Below are 22,002 nucleotides of genomic sequence, written 5' to 3' on the forward strand. Positions count from 1 at the left end.
TATATGGGAGTCTTTCTTTCTCAAAATACTGTTCTTTCGGTATTTAAAAACCATCACTGAACATTTGGCTTGATGAAACCTATTTTCCATATTAAAGTTTTAGTGGCCTCATTGATGTTACCCGGGCTACCCAGTTAGTTCCATGAGCTCAGAATGTCAGTATCCAAGAAGGAATTTTAGCTTCCCTTATCTCACAAACATGGAATTCAACTGTTCTGTGATTCATTTGTCTTAAAGTGAACGTTTCTAAACCACTGTGACAAGATAATTTGTACCAGTAGATGGGCAAGTGCCAAGGCAGCATTCTCCATCTCCCCCCACCACCACCACCACTCAAATGTCCCGTCCATGGAAAGGGTCATTTAAACTGGAAGCAATGGCCAGCAGTTTTTCCAACTTAGAAAAAAACCACAAAAAAAGTATATTATGTTGTGATAAAATGCAGTGCTCTAGCAGACCAGTGGGAAAATATGTCAATGTGAGAAAGTCCTAATGAGTATTTCTTATCCTAAATACATCTACGGTTTTGTTATTGTTTCATCTTGCACCTCTAACAACTAACAAGAGTGATGATTCAGTAGTATAATTTCTGTGAGATGGTATGGATCTTCCTCATGCTAGAAGTAGGGCAGTGTTGCTTTTTTTTTTTTTAACCGTTATTTCAGTCTCTAGTGTCTGTCCTACTTCCTGAAATGCAATAGCCACAATAATTAGTTGCTGAATAATTACTGTACTGAAACTTCCAATTAATCATCTTTAAATAAGCATACAACAGCTGAATTCTTATATTTAGCATTCAGAAATTATTTAACATTCACTTAGAGTTAGATGACAGGCTCCTATTTGTTTATGGCATCGATATATAATTGAAACAATTTCCATCCTTCATAACAGCCTGTTATGGAACAGAGTCATTTAAAGAGAAATTGGGATGCACTCTTAAGTCAAAAGTGCTTTCTTTTCTGCTAGCTAGCGTTCATAGTGCTACGAAGTGCTATGCAGGCTGTTGACGGTAACAAGTCGTTAGGGATCACACTCAGCTGGAGATCCTGTGTACTTAAATACAGAACTACGTGGAAAGATATGTCCACTGGTTCAATAGTGGCATAGAGAGTGGTAATCAACCTCTTCCTGATTGGATTAGAGAATTAGAAGGAACACATACCTGAAACTGTAGAACTGGACAAAAGCTTGGCTAGGGAGGTCACAGGCAAAAGGTAATCATATAGAACATAAATGTGGGCTAGAGCAATTGCTGAGTACAAGTGCACCTGCTGCCAAGCCCTATGAACTATGAGTTTGATCCTCTGGATCCACAAGGTGGAAGGAGAAAACAGACCCCTGCAAGGCGTCCTCTGGCCTCTTCAACATATACATACAATAAATTAAAATAATAAGTGAAATGTAATGAAATTTTTAATTAATACATTGAAAATTAAAGGGAAATCCCTTGAAAAATTATTGTCATTTCCCGATGGTTATTGGATATGTTAGTTCTTCCTGAACTTTAATGTGCTCCAGAATCATCTGGGAAATTGGTTAAACATATAGATTCTGAGTCAGTGTGTCTGAGACAGAAAATCTTCATCCTTGACAGGAATTCCTATGGGGCTCTATTTCACATTGAAAAAGGAGACTGTAGGCAAAGACCTGTGTAATGTTTCATCTGCGGTTCTTCAGCATTCTTCTGAGTTATGTATTTCCTTCCCCCTCATACAAGGAAAGGAAAGTGAGCATCTGTTAGTGTGCATACTTTGTGCCAGGTCACGTAATGCTGTACACTTCCACTGGACAAAATTCTCTTTCCGTCAAACTGGTCTGGCTGCTGAAGTAAGAGGAAGTACCAAGCTCTGCCAGTCTAGATGACTTGAGTAAACTGCTGCTGAGAATCCATTCACAGGAAGGGAACAGTCTTATTTTCATGCCATCCTTCCGTATCCATACAAGGTAGTGGCAAAAGTGTCTCTCCACCTCATTACTGGTACTAGAATAATGCTGAAGTAGAAAGACGATTTTGTTAAGAAAATACATCACTAAGTAACAATGTTTGTCCTTTTCACGTTAAATTTTCTTTTTATTTGTGATATTCTATCTGTAATATTAATTCTATTTGTAATATTAATGTTGATCCTGCCAGGCATTTTGGCTCAGTCTTGTAACTCCAACGCTTGGGCTAAATAATGTGTTCAAAGTCGGCCTGAACTGTTGCATGAAATTCTATCTTTAAAAAAAAAAAAAAAGATTCTTCTTTATCTCATAGGAATTAAATAATTCCCATAGTTCTCCTTATTGAGGTAAATTTGGAGTGCTTTCAATCAAAACTAAGTAAGTTCATGGTGGGTTGATTTAATAGCTTCCCATTCATTATTATGATTATCAAATAGGCATTTAACATGTTACACTGTTTTTAAGCTAATTTAAATTTTCTATTTTTTCATAACTTCTTACATGTAACATATTTATTTTATATTTCTTTGTTTTCCTTTTTGATTTGTTTTAGACAAAGTTTCTCTGTGTAGTTTTTGGTGCCTGTCCTGGACCTCACTCTGTAGACCAGGCCTGGCCTTGAACTCACAGAGATCCGCCTAGCTCTGCCTCCCGAGTGCTAGGGATTAAAGGCATGTGCCATCAATGCCCGACTTGTTTTTCCTTTTTCTATTTCCCTCTCTACTCTTATCTTTTATTAGCTTAAAATTTTGTAGCTTGATTTTTGTTTCTTAAAAATTTTTAAGTTATTGAGGGTTGCTGTGGGATGTATGGCAAATGTGTTGCTAATTAATCAATAAAACACTGATTGGCCGTTGGCTAGGCAGGAAGTGTAGGCAGGGCAAGGAGGAGAATAAAGCTGGGAAGTGGAAGGCTGAGTCAGAGAGACACTGCCAGCCGCCACGATGAGAAACAGCATGTGAAGATGCCGGTAAGCCACGAGCCATGTGGCAAGGTATAGATTAATGGAAATGGATTAATTTAAGCTGTAAGAACAGTTAGCAAGAAGCCTGCCACAGCCATACAGTTTGTAACCAATATAAGTCTCTGTGTTTACTTGGTCGGGTCTGAGTGGCTGTGGGATTGGCAGGTGAGAGAGATTTGCCCTGACTGTGGGCCAGGCAGGAAAACTCAAGCTACAGAGGGTAGTGACTTTTAATCCCAGCATTTAGGTGGCAGAGGCAGGCAGAGTTTGAACCCAGCCAGGTCTATATTGTGAGTACAAGAACAGCCAAAGCTGCCTATATAAGCTAATTATAGTTACCTTATGTGGTGCCTTTTATTATTCGTGGATTAAAGCTAAGGTAAGTCAGGTTTAGTAAGTCTAAATCATTTGACAAAGATCAGAAAGATTAAAGACTGTGTCTCAAAAACAATTAAGTCAAATCTACTTCAATAAATTAAAATTAATATTTTAAATAATTTTAAAGTACATGTAATTAATACACAGAAGTATTCATGATCTACACAAAAATCTTAACTGACTTAGTCTAAGGGGAAAATATATGTATGGGGATGTGAAAAAATCAGTTCCTGAGGACGAGCACTTGGAGATGTATAGTGACAACTATAGAAATGAGATGCTCAACTGAGGTACCCAGATCCTTGGTACCTCTAAGAGAGAATGGTAGAATCATAGATAAGGGAACAGACTGAAAGATAATTATTACTGAATATCTACTATGTGAAGAGCAGACTGCTAACTGTTCTCACACACACACACAATATATATATATATATATATATATATATATATATATATATATATATATATATTTCTAGGCTGGAGAAATTCAGTATTCAAAGCACTTGCCATACAAGCATTAGGACCTTAGTTCAAACCCACATAAAGCTGGGTAGGATATTAGAGCTCTTCTAGTGACATGAGAGACAGAGACAGACTATCATAAGACTTGTGGTCTACCTAGCATGGCCTCAAACAAGATGGAAGACAAGGCAGCCTGAGATTGTCCTGTGTATTCCACATGTATGATGTTGCACAGTGTGTATAAGCACAACACACACACACACACACACACACACACACACACACACACCACATCACATCACATCATACACATCACACACATCACATCACACACTAAGATTTCTTTTTAAATGTAATGATAGTTACCTTATGTGATACTTTTTATTATTCATATATTATAGCTAAGGAAAATCAGGGTTAGTCTAAATCATTTGCCAAAGAGCAAAAAGATCAAAGATCTAGTAATTTTATCTTTTTTCTGTGCAGATTTGTACTTGGTATAAGCAATGCTTAAATTGTTAAGTTCCCGCATTAAAGTAAGTAGCTCAGTTACATGAGTCTCTCCTGCCTGGCTTGGGTCAGTTTGGGAAACAGAGCATACATGAGTATAATGCTAGCCAGAAAAGACAGATGGTGGCTTGTGGTTCAGTGCTCTGCACCAACCTTCAGGATGCTGTTCTGAATATGGCTTTGTTGTTTCCATCACTGTAGTAGTTTGTTTCTGACCCCACATAGTCAGCTGACTGCAGTTCCTAGTGTGATTAAGTTGATTCAGTGCCTTCAATTTAGACAGTTACTTAATTTCTATTAGCATAAATTAATAGCAGCTCAGTTAAGTAGATATGAATCTGTTGCTTTGACTTTTAATTCTTTACCAAATTTTTTATTACACCTTAATTTTTTTATGAAAAAAATAAGTAACTATAAAAGAACGATGCCCCCTCCCAAATGTTTCATTTTTCTCAGGATTACGAATGGATGGTTGTAGGGTTGGGAGTGGAACAATAAAACTTGGACTCAGTATTCTTTTTTAGAAATTCCATTGATGTGAGACACAATTGCGCCTGACAGCACTGATCTGATCCCAAGAGAGTGTTGGGCTTCTGAGACATTTCCATTTGGAAGTTTGTCTTCTACTTGACACAAGAAATGCCCTTGCCTCAACTGTTGACAGTACTAATACTGTCCCTTTGGTACCAGCAGGACACAAGTAAAAGTGACTATTGAACTCTTCCAAGACAGGGTAGGATAGTCTTTCAAAAAACCTGCTTCTGAAAATGGTCTGACACATACTCTGGGCCTGTAGCCAATTTGAATGTACCAACAATACTAAGAAATTCTAGGTGACTGTCCAGTCTACGAGCTGTCCCTGTTTACTCTCACAAAACTCCTGAAAGTTGCTTGCATCCTTCTCCCACTTCTCAGGTATTATTCTATTCCTTCTCAGGTCTTTGATGGGATTGGAGACTAAGAGTTATAATTACAATCTTCTTGTATCTTAGCTAAAACATATTAAGTATTAGATTCAGGTTCTTCAAGGTAGGACATCTTTTGGAAGGACCTCTGTAATGTGCCATTTACCTATGTTCCAGAATCTTCTGGATTTTAGTATGTGTTTCTCATTTGGTGTTGTTCTTGTTGGTGTAGTTTCATCTTGTATAGGTCATTATCCCATATTCCTCCAGGACAATATTTGATAATCATCCCTATTGTAAATAGTTTTGTATTAGGTTAGAATTTTCTCATTTAGACAAAAGGGGGAGATGTAGTGGGTAGCTGTCCCAGCTTTGACCTTGAAACACAGCCCCTAGAGTGACAGCAGGTAACTACCACACCTGCCCCTGGGACATGGCTGAGAGGGAGTCCCTTAAGACATGTTTGGCCCCTTCTGGATACCTCGAGATCCTGGAATCTGGATGGGAGACCAAGCCAGAGTTCTCTGCTGGATGGTACCTCATCTCTCCTGGATCCTGTAACCAACCCCTATTGGCTGTAAGTTATCTCAGAAATAAACCTCTCTTGATTACCAGATAAATTATGTGAAATTGCCTTGTTAATTACAGTAATATCCTGGTGCCCTAAAAGAGGAAATCTCAGCCTGGCAATCTCCTTTTCACTAATTCTTAGAAAAAATAACTACTTTTTACAGGGTGTGAAGAGGCTACCCAGGTAAACTGCATGTAACACTCTATAGTTAATGAGTGATTTCCTATCACTCACAAACCATTTAAGAAAATGTTAGTTTGGAATATGAATATTAAGATACCAGTACAAGTAACTTCTGGGAGGTTGGAACTAATAATGTCAACTTCAATAAAAATATACTAATAATATTTACAGAAATAATTAGAGGGGGAAGGAGTACTATAACCAATTTTTAAAACTTTTTCAGTTAATAAAGTAATAGATGAATTTAAAAATAGAATAGGTGCTACTGAAAAGTAAATGTTTAGGATAGCAAATGAGGGCTTTCCATAAATAGACATGACTAAAAATAATGTGTGATAAGAATTATATGTCAGCTATACCAGTGTACTTAATGAATGATAGTCACTGCAGAATTTAATGTGTGAATAGAAAAGTTTTCTATTAATGACAAAGAAAAACTACAAGTAAAATTTACTAAACCAAAGGAAGAATGTAGCTCTGAATGATCCTACATAAAATTTCTTAAAAAGACATACTGTCTTAGTTACTTTTCTCTTGTTTTGATAAGCAGTTTCTAGAAGACATAGTAGCGGGGGTTCCACAGGGTGACTCCATGATCATCACGGTGAGGAGCATGACAGAAGGCAGTCAGGCATAGTGCTGGAGCGATGACTGAGAGCTTATGTCTTGATCCATGAGCACAAGGTAGAGAGAGTATGACATGACATGGTGCTAGCCTTTTGAAACCTCAAATCCACCCCCAGTGACATAGCTTCTCTAACAAGGCCACGCTTTGTAAATCTCCTCCAATCAGTTCCCCCAACAGGAAATCCAAGTTTTTAAATATGTGAGCCTATGAGGGCCATTGTCATCCAAGCCACCGTGCTCTACTCCCTGGCTCCCATAGGTTCATGTCCGTATCATAATGCAAACTGTATTTAGATCAACTTCCAAAGTTCCCATACTTTCTCACAATCTCAACACAGTTTAAAACTCTAAAGTCTCTTCCAAGACTCAAGGCAATCTCTTAACTGTAAACCCCTTCAAAAGCAAAAGCAAAAAGCAAATTACATACTTCCAATATACAATAACAGAGACTATACATTACTATACCTGAAGAGAATTAAGGGAGCTTAGTGAGGAAATACTGGACCAAAGTGAGACCAAAGCCCAGCAGGGCAAAGTCCAAATCCTATGGTTCCATGTCTGATGTCAAAGGGTTTAGATTGCTCCTTCCAGCTTTGCTGACTGCAACACAATTCTCTCTCTTGGACTGATTCCACTCGCAGTCTGCCCTCTCCTTGCTGAAGTCTAATGACTTTTGCATCTCCAACAGCGTTGGGTCTCCAATGCAATACAAGCTATGCTTTCACAGCTTCACACAAGGACTTTTCAAAGCCTCCCCTGACACATCCCTGGTCAAAGCGGCTTTCCTTAATTGCAGAGGGAAATTCCACAGCCATGTGGACAATACTCCCAAGTTCAACTGCCTGCTTAGGGTAGAGCTTGATCCTTTGAGTTACATTTGCCATTTGCATAAGTTTCCTTTTGTTTTTGCTGTTTAGAAGCAGAAAATTCCTCAGACCTCCCCTTTTGAACAGTTGGAAGCTTAGCTGTGTGGGATCTTCTCAGAGCACCAGTCCCTTTATGCCATTTCAGAACAAGCCTTTCTTTAATCTTTCATCTCTCAACACTGTCTTTGATTTCAACGTTAAATTTCCTGATGCTCTTTTTCACTTCAAACTAAACATTTTGTTTCTCTGTTACGGTTTCTCTTTTTCATTGTAGACCTACATAAGAGTGATTACTAATAACCACAGGTCAGAGTCAGTACTAGGCTGTCTTGAAATCTCCTCTGCTATGGAAATTGATCCATTATTTTTAATTTTACCTCAGGTGGATTCTTAGGACATGGGCAAAAAGCAGCTACCTTCTTTCCCAAAATATCAATCACGAGAGTGGTTGCTAGCCCAGTTACTTCTATCATTCCCCTCTGAAACTTCCTGAGGTTAGCCTTCATAGTCCACATCTCTTTCAGCACACCTGTCTTCCAAGCTTCTAGTAGGATGGCCCATTAAGTATCACTTACAGTGTTTAATCCCTTTCCTAGTCCAGAGTCCCAAGGTGTTCTTCATTCCTCCAAAAAGTACCACTAGCCCACTCCTGGTACCAATTTATGTCTTAGTTCCTTAGCTACTGTTGTAATAAAATGCCATGATCAAGGCAACTTATAGAAGAAAGGATTCATTTGGGGGCTTACAGTTTCAGAGCATTAGAATGTATGACCATCATATTGGGTAGCGTGGACACAGGCAGAAAGATATGGTGCTGGTAGAGAAGCTGAGAGCTTTCATCTTGATCCACAGGCAGGAGCCAAAGAGAGCAAGTATGAGTCTTTTGAAACCTCAAAACCTGCCACTAGTGACACACTTCCAACAAAGCCACACCTCCTTAATCCTTCCCAAGCAATTCTACCAACTGAGGACCAAGTATTGAAGCATGACTTTATGGTGGCATTATCATTCAAACCACCATACATTCCTTTATACATTATCCAGCATAATTATTTATTTATTTACTTATTCATTCATTTATTTATTTATTTTCGAGACAGGGTTTCTCTGTGTAACAGCCCTGGCTGTCCTGGAAATCACTCTGTAGACCAGGCTGGCCTGGAACTCACAGAGATCCACCTGCCTCTGCCTCCCAAGTGCTGGGATTAAAGGTGTGCACCACCACAGCCTGGCTTATCCAGCATAATTTTAAGAATACTAAAGAAAAAGATTCTCACAATTTTTAGTCTAGGCAGAAAGTGGAGGGGAAGTATTTACTAAAGAAAAACTGGCATAGGATACCTTGTCTCTTCAACATATAAACTTAGAAGACAGGAGAAATAATAATTTCTGATTATTTAAAACGATTTAAGAATCCTAACAAAGTTTCATGTTGTAGCAAGGAGGCAAAAGACATTTCAGACATCTAAACACACTATGTCATCCATGAACCCTCTTCCAAAGAAATATACACTAGATTGTTCATCTGTAATCAAATGAAAATAAAATCAGGGAAGACGTTCTAAAGAAAGATAGGGACAGAGACCAAAGAGTGGAAACAGCAATGAGCATTTTAGTGGTAGCGCTTAACAGTTTAACTGTAATGAGCATTATGTTACTAGAACCTACAAGATACTTTCTTGTATGTTGCCAGGAGAATTCACATGGCACCTGACATTATCTTTCTAGACATTTCCTTGGACAGGTTGAATAGTTCCTCTTCAGTCTTCTGAGGAATGAAAGGCAATGGTCCTGATAATTGTTATGGCAGTGCGTGATGTCACTTGGTCTTTATTACTGTGACCTAGTGCCTGAGATAAGCTAGTTAAGGGACAAATGATCTTTTGGGCTCTTGGTTTCAGTGGGGTCACTTGGCTTTATGGCCCTGGGCAGCAGAAGCATGTGGCAGATAAGATCCCTCACTTCATGAGGACAGGATACAGAAAGTAGGACAGCAAGCAAAGATTATAACAAGAAGGGGTCCCCATGACCAACACCCTCCAAACTATGTCCTGAAGGGGACTCCCACACAGCACGGGCTCCCTTCCAGACCCCGACTCAGGCACAAACCACACCCAAACATTTGTTTTTACAGAGAGACCTTTTACTAAGCAGGGAAGAAAAGTTAAAGTGACTGCTTTCTGACTCAGGCAGAAAACCAGCAGCAAATGACCTCGCAGGTGTCATTCTTAAGAGGAGAAGAAGGGGGAGGTCTGTGTTAGAATGGGCTAGGATGCAGTGGTAAAGGAAATAGGGAACTAGGGGACAGGGAAGGGGACAAAGGAAAGGGTGCAGGGGTATTTGTCCCAGGGGACAAAGGACTGCCTCTGGATAGAGACACACAGGCACATAGGCAAATGGCAGTTTATAAAGGTAAAGGGGGAACCCCTGTGTTAGGATGAGGTGTTTAATTTTAATTGGTTGTGTTAATTAGGTGAACCAAAGGGGGCTCCTGATTGCTGGACTTTGGTAGTCAGCCTCAGGAGGAGGAAGTGGAGAAGGGCAAGGCCTGCCATAGCCACATGCTGGAGTGTGTCCCTTCCAGTCCCATCTCCTAGTTTCCACAAACACCACAGATAGCAGCACCCTAAGCATTCAGACCATGAGCAAATGAGGACATTTCATGTTCAAACCCTGTCAGGTCCTTTCTCCAGCCTTTAATGTCAAGTTCCTCCAGACTGCTTCAGCCAACATGAATGTTCTCTCCATGTACTCCAAGAACTTCCCAGCCTGCTCTCATTGCCCAGTCCTAAACCAGCACCCAAGTCAGATGATTTGATTTGGATGTAGTGATGCACTGATTTGTTTATTTTTTAACTTACTATATTTACTTTTGGGGTTGTACTGGGAATGGAATCAGGGGTCTTTGGAGTGTGAGAATGTACTCACAGCTACACCTCATTTAAATTCTTGATAGTCAAATAAGCTAAGATGTTCTTCAGGCTTTAAGGATGTTTGTCTTCTTGGAATAGTCTTCCCAGCCAACAGTTACAAAATAACTCTCTTCATTTGCTTCTAATGTGATTAAAGTTTTACAGTATTTTTGCCCTGTCTTGTGACTACACTTATGCATATGTGTTGTTTAAGATGGATCAAAATATAATTGTCTCAGTAGCATATGAAGAATAGGCAACAAAAAAGAATAGGCTATCCTCTCCTTAATAGTTATTAAATATTACAAGATAGTAAAAGAAAAGCATAAAGGTTGCTAGGGAAGACAGATATAGTGGCTCACATCCATAATCCCTCTACTTAGGAAGATGAGTTAGGAGGACTACTATGAATTTGAGATTAGCCTCAAAACAAACAAGCAAAACTTTTAAAGGAAGTAGTAAATTTATCCATTTACTGATAATCCCATAAAGCACTCACAGAAAGGGATTTGGAAATGTGAAGTGAGGCCAGGGTTGGTGGAGCATACCTGAAACCCAAAGCTGGGAAGGAAAGCAGAAGTGGGATGACAAGGAGGGGAAGGCTATCTCCAGATAGGTATGGAGTTTGAGAGTGGCGTGGGCTAAATGACAACCACCACCCCTCACAAAAGGGAGAAATAAGCATAAATAATATTACAGAATACAGGGCAATTCACAGTTAGGTAATATAAATTGTAGTTTGAAAATACAACAGTACCATTTTTGATCACACCAATATACATATAATTTGACTCAAAAAATGTCAGTTTTTCTATTATCCATATAGAAATGAACTTGTATGTATACAATTTGTATAAGATTACAAGATAATTTTACATATAATGCTTTTCATGCAAAGGCATTCTTTAAAAAAATTATTTTTGTAAGAAAAAACTGGGATCAATTTATATCTCTTTATATGTATGGTATAGACACAGCAATTTTAAAGGGGATAAATCCCAGCACTCAGGAGATGGAGGAGGCAGGCGGATCTCTGTGAGTTCGAGGCCAGCCTGGTCCACAGAGTGAGTTCCAGGACAGGCTCCAAAGCTACACAAAGAAACCCTGTCTCGGAAAAAAAAAAAAAAAAAAAAAAAAAAAGTTTAAAGGGCGTAATGGGTTAGTGAGATGTCTCAGCTAGTAAAGGCTCCCATTTCCAAACATCATGACCTGAGTTTGATTCCTAAGACCCACATTGTGGAAGAAGAGAGCTGACTCCTGTGAGCTGTCCTATGACCCCCACATCCTTGTCATGATGTGCACATGCGCACACAAATGGAGGTTTCAAAAGCATCTATAAATAAATAAATTTTGTACATCATGACGTGAAAAAAATCCTTGAGACAAAGTAAAAGTATGTTTAGTCAATTTTAGAATGTAGGAATTTATAGAGTCCTAAAGTATGGATCTGGAAATAAACAAAGCAATCTATAAAGGTTTAGAGTTTGAAAACTGGAGGATGGGGGAGATTAGAGTCTTAGCAATTTCTATATTTTTCTGTCTTGGTTACATTTTTATATTTAGCATTAAGTAATCATAAACTATTTATGAAATAAACAAATCAATATGAAAAATATGTTCTGAGAATAAATGTTGCTTTGGAACCAAGATTAAATTGTGCATAAAGATATTGCAATTAGAAATCTTGGCCCTGACCTTGAAAAACTAGATTAAGTAAAATGTCTTTTTAAATGATCTTTAGGTACCATATAGTAACCAAGGTAGGATTTGATCTCAAGGAGGCAAACAAATGATATTAGCTAGATAACTTCCCTAGTTGTTCATTTGTTTGTTTCTGCCTGGAGATGAGTGATGTACAATTCTGACCTCTTCAAAGTGGAGCGTGTGCAGTATCTGGCTCTATTCAGTAAGTCTTGGGGAAACAAAAATATAGCAAACTTCACCTGTAAGCAGGAGTGAAAAAATTCCGTCAATAGAAACAAACCCAGGAATATAAAATCATACAATTAGATAAGGCTTTTTTTAAAGTTGCTTTTCAAATGTATTTAAAAATCAAGAGGAAAGCATGAATATAACAACTTTATAAGAAATGAAAGAAAAACAAAACTTTTAGAAATTAAAAACAGTATTTGCTAGAAGCTCTCTCTCTCTCTCTCTCTCTCTCTCTCTCTCTCTCTCTCTCTCTCTCTCTCCTCTTCCTCTAATATCAAACTTAGAAGGTAAAAAGTAATAGTCTTTGTGACAAACTGTGATATTTCCTGAGATCTAATATTAAGGTCCTTTCAGCCCCACATTCATTAACCTGTTAAATAACAACAACAATAGTAATGAGAATATTAATGAGAAACAAAATGGAGCTCTCAATTCCTAAGAGTAGTTCTGTTTGTTGGCATCAAGTGCCTTTTATCCCAACATAATGATGATTATAACATAAAATATGGATTAAGTATAATTTCTCCCTTTAAGAAACCTAAAAACGCCGGGCGGTGGTGGCGCACGCCTTTAATCCCAGCACTCGGGAGGCAGAGCCAGGCGGATCTCTGTGAGTTCGAGGCCAGCCTGGTCTACAAAGTGAGTTCCAGGAAAGGCACAAAACTACACAGAGAAACCCTGTCTCAAAAACCAAAAAAAAAAAAAAAAAAGGAAAAGAAAAAAGAAAGAAAGAAACCTAAAAACCTTGAGGACTAGCAAAATTATATGCAAAACAGTCATTCTACACATCAACATATCTGATAACATAGGTCAGCCAATGTTGGAATATTATTCCTACAGTCTAAAACAGTTATCTATTGTCTGGTAATGAAGAGGGAAGAGTATGGGGTTTGTAATCTTGTGTTTATTTATTCATAGCTAATATATGTGGGTCAGACGAAGTCCAGTCTGGAGATATGTAAAAACAATATTTGCATATTCCTGGACAGATCCTTACCCATCTCCTCTTCTCATTTTTCTACTCACTGCCATTAATTCCTGGCCTCTGACGTGCACACGTACTATTCATAGTTACCATGCCTATAGCTGATGACAAGGCGACCAGAAACTTCCTGCTTCCTCTTGATGTTTTATTGCATTGCTGTGAATACTTTGGGTCTTTTATCATTATTAATTCATTCAGTATTCACTGTGATAACACTGATCATAATAAATTTATTTCAAATCCATGTAGATGTCATAATTTATTCACTGCTATAGGATTTACATTATAATCTGGAACTAATTATTTTACCATTAAAATAAAGTGTTACCCACAGTTTTTCATTTTAAATATAAAATGTCTAGTGGTTCATGACATATTGTGTGAGCACTCAGTGTCCCAGTGCTAACCAAAGTATCTGTAAATTTCATTTGAAGCAGTTATTTTAAAAGAACAACAGAAATACATCTATAGAAGTAAGATTTCAGTGCATAAGTTAAAACTTAGTGGTATGTTGGTTACTAGTAATTTTTAGTGTTTCTTCCACTTTGTGGTATATGTATATATATACTTATTAATACAGCATACCTTTTTATTTATATACATTATTATTAATACTCCAGAAAGAGATTAATTTGCCACTTGACTGGTATCACCAGGAGAGATTTTAAAACAAACTCAAACTGCTGTGGACTTGACTGCTTATGTTCTGAGTGTGGTGACAGAAGGAAATGATGAATGCAATGTGCAGTACATTAACTAATGTGTGGACTCTAAAAGGTATTACGGGAGTCTGTGCACCTTATTCCCATCTCTCTTTGTTGCAGAGGCAGACATCTGCTGACTGTTGATAGAGAGCAGGAAAAAAATGTTTCAGTCATTTAACAGACTGTATTAAAATGAGAAGTAGATCTAGTAGAATCACATTAGATGTTAATGGTAAATGGCTAATAGGAAGAGTCAGCTTTATCCTGTATCTTGGGCTTTATCTCATAGCTACCTTGTTGAGTGGAATTATCTCTGCATTCTTCTTTGAGCTCCCTGCTCTAATGGACACTGTATTGCTGTATCCTTGTTGTGTGTGTCATAAATGACATTTTATATGCTTCCCTATCACATCATGCTATTAACTCGGATATAATTTTAAAAGAAGAATGAAAAACTTCCCCTTACCCTGTAGCCCCTTGCATAGTAATCTTGTTGCCACGGTTTCCATAGCATTTGATGGTTGTCAATCAAGTACCCAATCAATTCCTTTTTTGATGTATTTCCAGTCACTTCTATGACACAGCATTATATTTTTTATCTTATGCTTGAGCCAGTTTTTTCCTTATTTAGTTTCATTCTAAACTTGTATAAACCAAAGATTGTAACCTATAGAGATACGTGGTTCACTGTCAGAATGATTATACTGTATTCCAAGAATTCTGTGTCTATAGTATTACATATCCTACTCTGAAAGCCCCAGTCTTCTGCCTTCATTTCCAGTCTTCCTGGTACTTCCAGGTACTTTACTATGTATGAAAAATAGATAGGAGTAGAATGTGAGCCCAGCCTTGAAGGCTTGATGAATAAACGTGTTATCATTGGTATGTAGAAGGCCTTAAGAATGCGGATTAATCTTCCTGGAGGTTGTAGTTAGAAAACCAATTCAAAGAGTTACTGCAGTCTAAGGGTGAAGAGAGCATGGTTTGTTCAGGGAATGCATGGAACAGAAGACTCCCTAGATGAGGGGATTTTGTCTGGGAATGAATGGAACAGAAGACTCCCTAGATGGCATTGTGTCTGGGCAGACCGAGGAGGTTTTGTTTGGTATTCTAGGTGCTGTGACTTCATTCAGAAGTTTTAAGATGTCATCTGGGGTTGAATTTTTAAAGCATTCAAGTAAACAATGGCATGCTTAGATTTGTTTTCAAAAGATGATTTAAGAGACAACAAAAACTTGCCAAGTCTGAAATGAAGATCTGAGTCCATCCTCAGGATCCATAGGATAGGAAAGAACTGATTGTAACACGAATTGCTAAATGGTCTTATTAATAAAAAAAAAAAAACCCACAGCCAGATATTGGGGTGAAAGCTGAATGATCAGAGAGCAAGCCAGCCACCTCTTAGCTCTAGGAAATTCTCAGCCAAAGAGAGAGCTACTTCCTGTGTACTCATGCCTTATATATCTTTCTGTGCCCTGCCATCTTTCTTCCTCTCTCTGCCCAGCTACATCACTTCCTGTCTGTCTGTACAGGCCTCCAGACCTCTATGGTAAACTAGTGCTGGAATTAAAGGCATGTACCACCATGCCTGGCTCTGTTCCCATTGTGGCCTTGAACTCACAGAAATCCAGATGAATCTCTGCCTCCTGAATGCTAGGATTAAAGGCGTGTGCTACCACTGCCTGGCCTCTATGTTTAATATAGTGGCTGTCTTTTTCCTCTGATCCCCAGATAAACTTTATTGGGGTACACAAATAAAATATCACCACAACTGATGCCTTCAAATTGTCCTCTGACCTGCATTTACTGCTCCCCATCCCCAATAAAATAAGTAAATAATGCTATAAAATGTTTTAAAGATCATTCATCCCAGGTGTGGTAACACATGCTTCCCATCCTATGATACATTGGGCAAGATGATCCATAATTTTTGCCTGGGGCTACACAAGGAGACCTTGTTCCAAAAAAGAAAACCTTTTAATTGGTAGATTGGATAAAAGACTCGAGTGGGAAAGACCATTTGAGAAGTAAGACTTTTGTGACTAATTAGTTTTAAAACGGTGAAGTCTGAACCAATGCTGACTATTGCTTCTCAGTCTGATGGGAGCCATTGTTTTGATAACACTGCCATTCTTGACAAAGAACTGCTTTAAGATGAATAGCAATGAGCATGTCTCCGGAGAAGTGGGTGGAGACATGTTCCTTTGCCTATGTTGAATCCAAGGCACCTAAGGAGTAATCCCAACACTGGCGGTTCAGATACAGTGCCTAGGAGTGCTGCCCCTTTGAGAACCTGTCAAGTTTTAAAATCAACCTGATTCTTTTAATCCCTTTTCCCCCTGTTCTTTCCTACAAACAATCTCTTCCACTTGTGAATTTATTTTTTACCTTTTAATATAGTATTTGATTATTCACTTGTTTTAATTAATGTTGTTATCTTCAGGAATATTAGTTTTGAAGCTTATATACATATAATGTGCATATGTATGTCTTTGAGAAGCATACTAGCTTACACACAGTTTTTATGTGGTAAATAACTTTGAATTAATGAATAACTTATTGGCCAACTAGTATTTGTTTTCCCGTAAGCTTCAGAGATAGCATTTTTAAAATAATATGGTAATAAGTAAATAGATAATATTTATTTGTGGACTTGGAGAGATGGCTTAGTGGTTAAGAGAAATTGCTGCTCTTGCAAAGGAACCAGGTTTGGTTCACAGCTCCTACATTGGACAGCTGACAACTACCTGTAGCTCCAGTTCCAGGTGACCTCCATGGGTACCTGCACCCACATAGTGTACATACACTCAAGAATACACACATAAAGTAAAAATTCATTTTAAAAATCTTCACTTATTGGTTTTTTAATTGGGGTATTGCTGTGTTATTCGGGTAGACTTTGAGAGCCTGGAGTGCAGCAATTCAGATCTCCTTTTCCCAACCTTCTGAATGCTAGGACTCCAGGACTTCACCCTAGGTTCTCTATGCTGTGCCTATGGTATTTTGACTGAAATTTTAAAGGAAAAACCTAATTTAAGATTAAGAAACTTGACCAATAATTCTCTTAAACTTAAAAATTGACTCATAGTTTTCTAAGAGATTGTATCAGATTCTTTCATTTTCCTACTTTAATGGTAAAAGCATTGTGTGGCTACTATATAGTAACTTCATGAATCAATGGTTACTAAAATTCTCCTTTCAGGTTTCATTCTCCAATTCTGGGTTCTGCAGAGAATTACATTTCTGGATGTGCAGTGTCATATGTGTTCTGTTAAACAGCTTCTTATAAATATGAGAACATAAATATTATGCTGTATATTTCCCATTAATACGCTTTTTTATCCATTTCAGATGTATCAATATACTTAATTTTCTACAAGAATATAATTGCATTCCCTGTTATTTCTGTACCAGTCTGTCTTTGATTAGATTGCTCTTCCTGTTTCAATGTTTAGTACAGAGTTATAATATGAAAACACAGCTCTACTAACAATCGTTTGGTGTAGTCAGCAAATATCAGCCTTGGCGGGGTGAGAAGATAGCTGGTGTGGGCGCAGCTAATCGTGTCCCAGTGCACTGTCCCAGCCTTCCCTGGGGTGGATGCTGAGGCCTTCCAAGTTTCTTTAGAGCCTCCTCTGTCTTAGGTTTCTTCAGAAACACCTTCAGGATTCTTCCAGTGTCTTGAGCTTGGATTGATGGGGTCTTAGCAGGACAAGTGGCCAAGAGTAAACCTCTTGGGGATGTAGGAACTACACACTCATCACAGCATTTTCATTAAGCAGGGTTTTAGAAGCCACATCAATATCAGCTCAAGTGCAAGAGCTGGTCTTCAGATGTACAGCATGTTTGCTCCCTTAAAACACAGCAGGGCCTCTTCAGTGAAGGTTTGTTGTGGTTAGTTGTTTAAATAATGTTGTAAATTTGCTCTTCACATTTATAAGAAGGAAGATCTCTTTTCAGCCACTCGGTGTACTCAGAATCAAATAATCTCAGTTCACTTGACTTTGATGATCTTGAAAACACAATCCTGGTTTTGTTTGTCTGGCCTTGGACTTGCTGTGTAACTGAGGATCCTTGAACTCCTGATCTTTCCGAGGTTTGAGATTGCTGATGAGCACCACCACATAGCTTGTTGGCCCCCTTTCTTTCCTGTCTCCCTTCCTCTCTCCTGTTTCCTCCATCTCTTTCTCTCCCTCTCAATTTTAGAAGGTAAGTTATACCTTCTAAAATTTGTGGATTCCATCCATAGATAATAAATTTTAGAGGCAATACCCTACAACTAGATCTGTTGTATTCCAGGAAGCTATCAAGAATGGCAGAGTTTGCAACTAAGCTTCATTTTGTGGCCTTAAGAGGTGACTGAGGCTCTCAATGTTAGAGCCATCATCATAGGCTACCAGCTCTTTAACCTGGGAGTGTGTCTTTCCTACTTAATACCTGTAGCAATTCCACACAATGCTTACTTCCTTCTGAATAAAAACACTTGATAAAAATAATAAAAAGCTACTTTTAATTCTATTTTGGGGGTTGAAGGGTAATTGTTGCTCTACAAAATGTAAGAATATTTATTGACATGAAAATGAACTTTCCTTTTTTGAGACAGAGTCTCACTGTGTAGAATCCATCTGTCTCAGCTTTTTACGTTCACACCACGCTCATGAGGATGTGCATTTGTATGATCACTTTGAAAATACATGTGAAGTAATGGAGAGGTAGTAAAGCTCTTAAAGACCTGAGTTCAGTCCTCAGCTCCCATGTAAAGATGCCATGTGTAGTGGTGCAGCTAGTAATCTCAGCGTGGGGCAGCAGCAGGCAGAGATTCTTGGGGCTTGCTGACCAACCATCCTAGCCTACTCATCCAGCTCCAAACAGTGAGAAACCCTGTTCCAAAACAGGCTGGCACCTGAGGGATAACACTTGAGATTGACCACTGGCCTCTTCACATATACACACTTGCATGTGTAACCACACCTCCATGAAAACACATAAATGCACACAAAGACACACAAAATGTAGAATATGTTCAATGTTTTTTCCAATTCTATGATTTATTTTTATAAAAGCCTTTACTTCAGAATATGAAAAACTGTCCTAAAATAATATATATTTTCTCTGTTAATCTATTTGTTTATTTGCTTTCAAAGTTAATATTTCTTGTCTTTAATGGTTTATGTGTTTGATTCTTGTCTTTGAAGTAACTTATCAGATTTGTGGTTGTGTGCTATTACTGTTGGAGCTTTGCAAATTGATAATGTAAAAATTCTAAGGTTACTTTGTTTCTAATCTATCAAATTCAAATATAATTGCTTTCCTATTGTTTGACCTTAGTGGCAATGCTGTGGTTTACCTATATATAACCTGGGTTATCTGTCATCAGTGCTTAGAATCATGTGACTGTTGGGCACACTTGATGTGTCTTTGTAGATATGCTTCTGTGCATAGATGTGTACTTTAACTATATTTGAAAGCTGTGAGAGGTAGAGGACTAACAGATGGAGAGAGTAGATTGTATTCCTATCAGCTCATAGTTCTTGATTACCACTTTAATTGAAGGTAATGCACAGGGTGTGTCTTTTTACATTTTTAAAATTTCATGTATATGTGCTATATTTACATCATTTCCTATTCCTCTAACACCTCTTGTGTCTTCCCCTCTCAAATGCATGGTCTCTTTTTTTATTTTTTCTAACATACACGTACATGAACAAATATATAATTACAACCACTGGATCCATCTAGTGTTGTTCATATGTATAGGTTTTTAGGGCTGGCCATTTGGTACTGCATAAACAGTTAAGTGGTTCATCCCTGTGGAAGACTGATTCTCCCTCTCTCAGCAGTCATTCACTGCTTGTAGCTGTTCATCTGAAGGTGAACGCCCCCTGCATTCCTGTTAGCCAGGCTATCTGAATCAATGGGCTTCAGGTCCAGTGACTCTGTGTTATAAAAGATAAAGGGTAATTCAGGAAGACACCTTTGCCAACCTCTAGATGCTACATACACATATATCCACCTGGACGTGGATGGTCATATGCACATACCTACAGAAAACCAGTCAACAAGAAAGAAGTGTTGCTATGTTACCTACTGTGTTCATTCAGCAAAGATGAGATACTAACTGTAGGCCAACCACCTTCTAAAAAATATATTCTGCAGTCCACAGTCCACTATGCTTTATCAGTTGGCAGTGGAAAGACAAGATACTATTGACATCAATTAGAATAGATACAGAAAGATGTCTTGACTCAACTTTTCTCATTGTAAGTCAGTAAAACCTAAGAATTAAGTTTCTTTTTTTTATAAGCCTGCAACACACTCACTGAATTCTTTAATATAAGCCAGCTTGTACCAAAGTAGGTATTTTATGATAGATTCATTTGAATTAGAGGCAGTACATTTAACTGATGAGTGAGTTAAATATGCAGGCATTTTACTTTGCGTGATACATGTGTAGTGGCATTTAAACCGTAAGTTCAAATAATTATGTTTTTAAAATACTGACAAAGTAGCACATTGTTTTTCATTCCCTAATAAAAAATTGCTACTAAATTAATTAGTAGCATAACAGATGATTATAAAAATAAAATAGGCAAAGCTGTTGAAAGCTCATGGCTTCTCAGAGAAAGGTTAATTTTTAAAACTCATTTTTTGAAATGTGTTTTTCTTAATTTAGTATTTTAATTTCTTTAAAATGACATGTGAGTTGTAATTACCATCTTAGAAGAAATTAAAAATTAAGGTTAACAGGTTGATTTGCCTTAGAATTACATTAGTTACTAATGAAATAATTTAAAATATGTTTTAGTGCCATTGACGAGTTTAGAAAGAAAGAGAATGATGCAGCTGTGACGATCCAGAGCTGGTTTCGTGGGTGCCAAGTCCGGGCATACATCAGGTACATATATTTACCATAGAAATCTCATTTACAAACCAAAGTGCATGCCTCAGAGAATCACAAGTTGTTTATGTAGCATTTATTTCAGATAACCTTTTATTTCTCTCAGCAATGAAGTCATTAAGTTTATGTTGTCCCTGTAAAAGAGATACAGAATACTTCTGATTATTTCTTACTGATATGTGAATTATATCTGCCATATGTACACCTTAAACAGTTCTCAATATTGTAAGTACATTTTATCAGATATCTCCCCCCAAAAAAGTTCCCTATGAAGTGCATTTATAGTAACCTGTCAACTGATGGGACAGGAAAGGGATAGGGGAAGAGGAATCTTGGTATTTCTCAACAGGTTGGTTGATGTAAGCAACGATGTTAAAATGATGATATTCTAATCATAAAAATGATGGATATACCCCATCTTAATTCTTCCCATGCTTTTTTTGGTGCTCAAAGCAGTTTTTAAATGTTCTCTTTGATTCTAAGGAAGGGTAGGCAGTACAGGCTGCCCAGCAGCACAGGGCCTGCCTGGTGTAATCAAAGTCCTAAATTCAATCCTGGTGGCATACTTCACATGTTAACAGATATTTTCCTAGGTAAGTTAGAGGAAGAATATGCCTGGCTTATAATAACCCTGAAAGCTGGCTGAGGAGTACGCTTCACAACACTTCCTTATTTTACCCAGAGCTGTAAATTCCAATTTGTAAAGTAAGGCCTCTATTTTCACCTCAGTGCAATCTAAAAATATGGCCATGAAGGCCATTCTTTAAATTCACCTGACTCGTGTGATGCCTCAGAAACGCTGGAGAATACGAGAAAACACAAGGGCACTTGTTTGTTAACATAAGAACTATTTTTCCCAAGTTCTTAACATGATTTTCATCAATAATTCCTCTGTCATTTCTCAACATATCAACTGAACTGTTCATAGTACACAATTATATTTTATCTGTGCCTGGTAGCACAGGCCTGTCCCTAGCTATTTGGGAGACTAAGCCAGGAAGACTGCAAGTTCAAGGATAACCTGGGTTACAGGCTGAGTTAGAGGGAAGCCGGGGTATCCCAGTGTACACCTGAGTCCGTGTTAGGGATGTAGGTCTGTGGTAGAACACTTGCCTGGCATGTGAGAAACCCTAGGGTCAATACACACACACCGGG

The 22,002-nt window shown here is 38.0% G+C and overlaps 1 protein-coding gene across 1 annotated transcript in view; it reads left to right on the plus strand.

Annotated features, from left to right (window-relative positions):
• Positions 1–22,002, plus strand: part of Spata17 (spermatogenesis associated 17) — a 177,007-nt gene that overhangs the window by 663 nt on the left and 154,342 nt on the right. The window contains 1 exon segment of the mRNA XM_059280989.1: positions 20,755–20,844. Coding sequence (XP_059136972.1) covers positions 20,755–20,844 — 90 coding nt within the window.

Source organism: Peromyscus eremicus, chromosome 15, assembly GCF_949786415.1.
Source record: "Peromyscus eremicus chromosome 15, PerEre_H2_v1, whole genome shotgun sequence".
In the NCBI taxonomy this organism is placed as follows: domain Eukaryota; kingdom Metazoa; phylum Chordata; class Mammalia; order Rodentia; family Cricetidae; genus Peromyscus; species Peromyscus eremicus.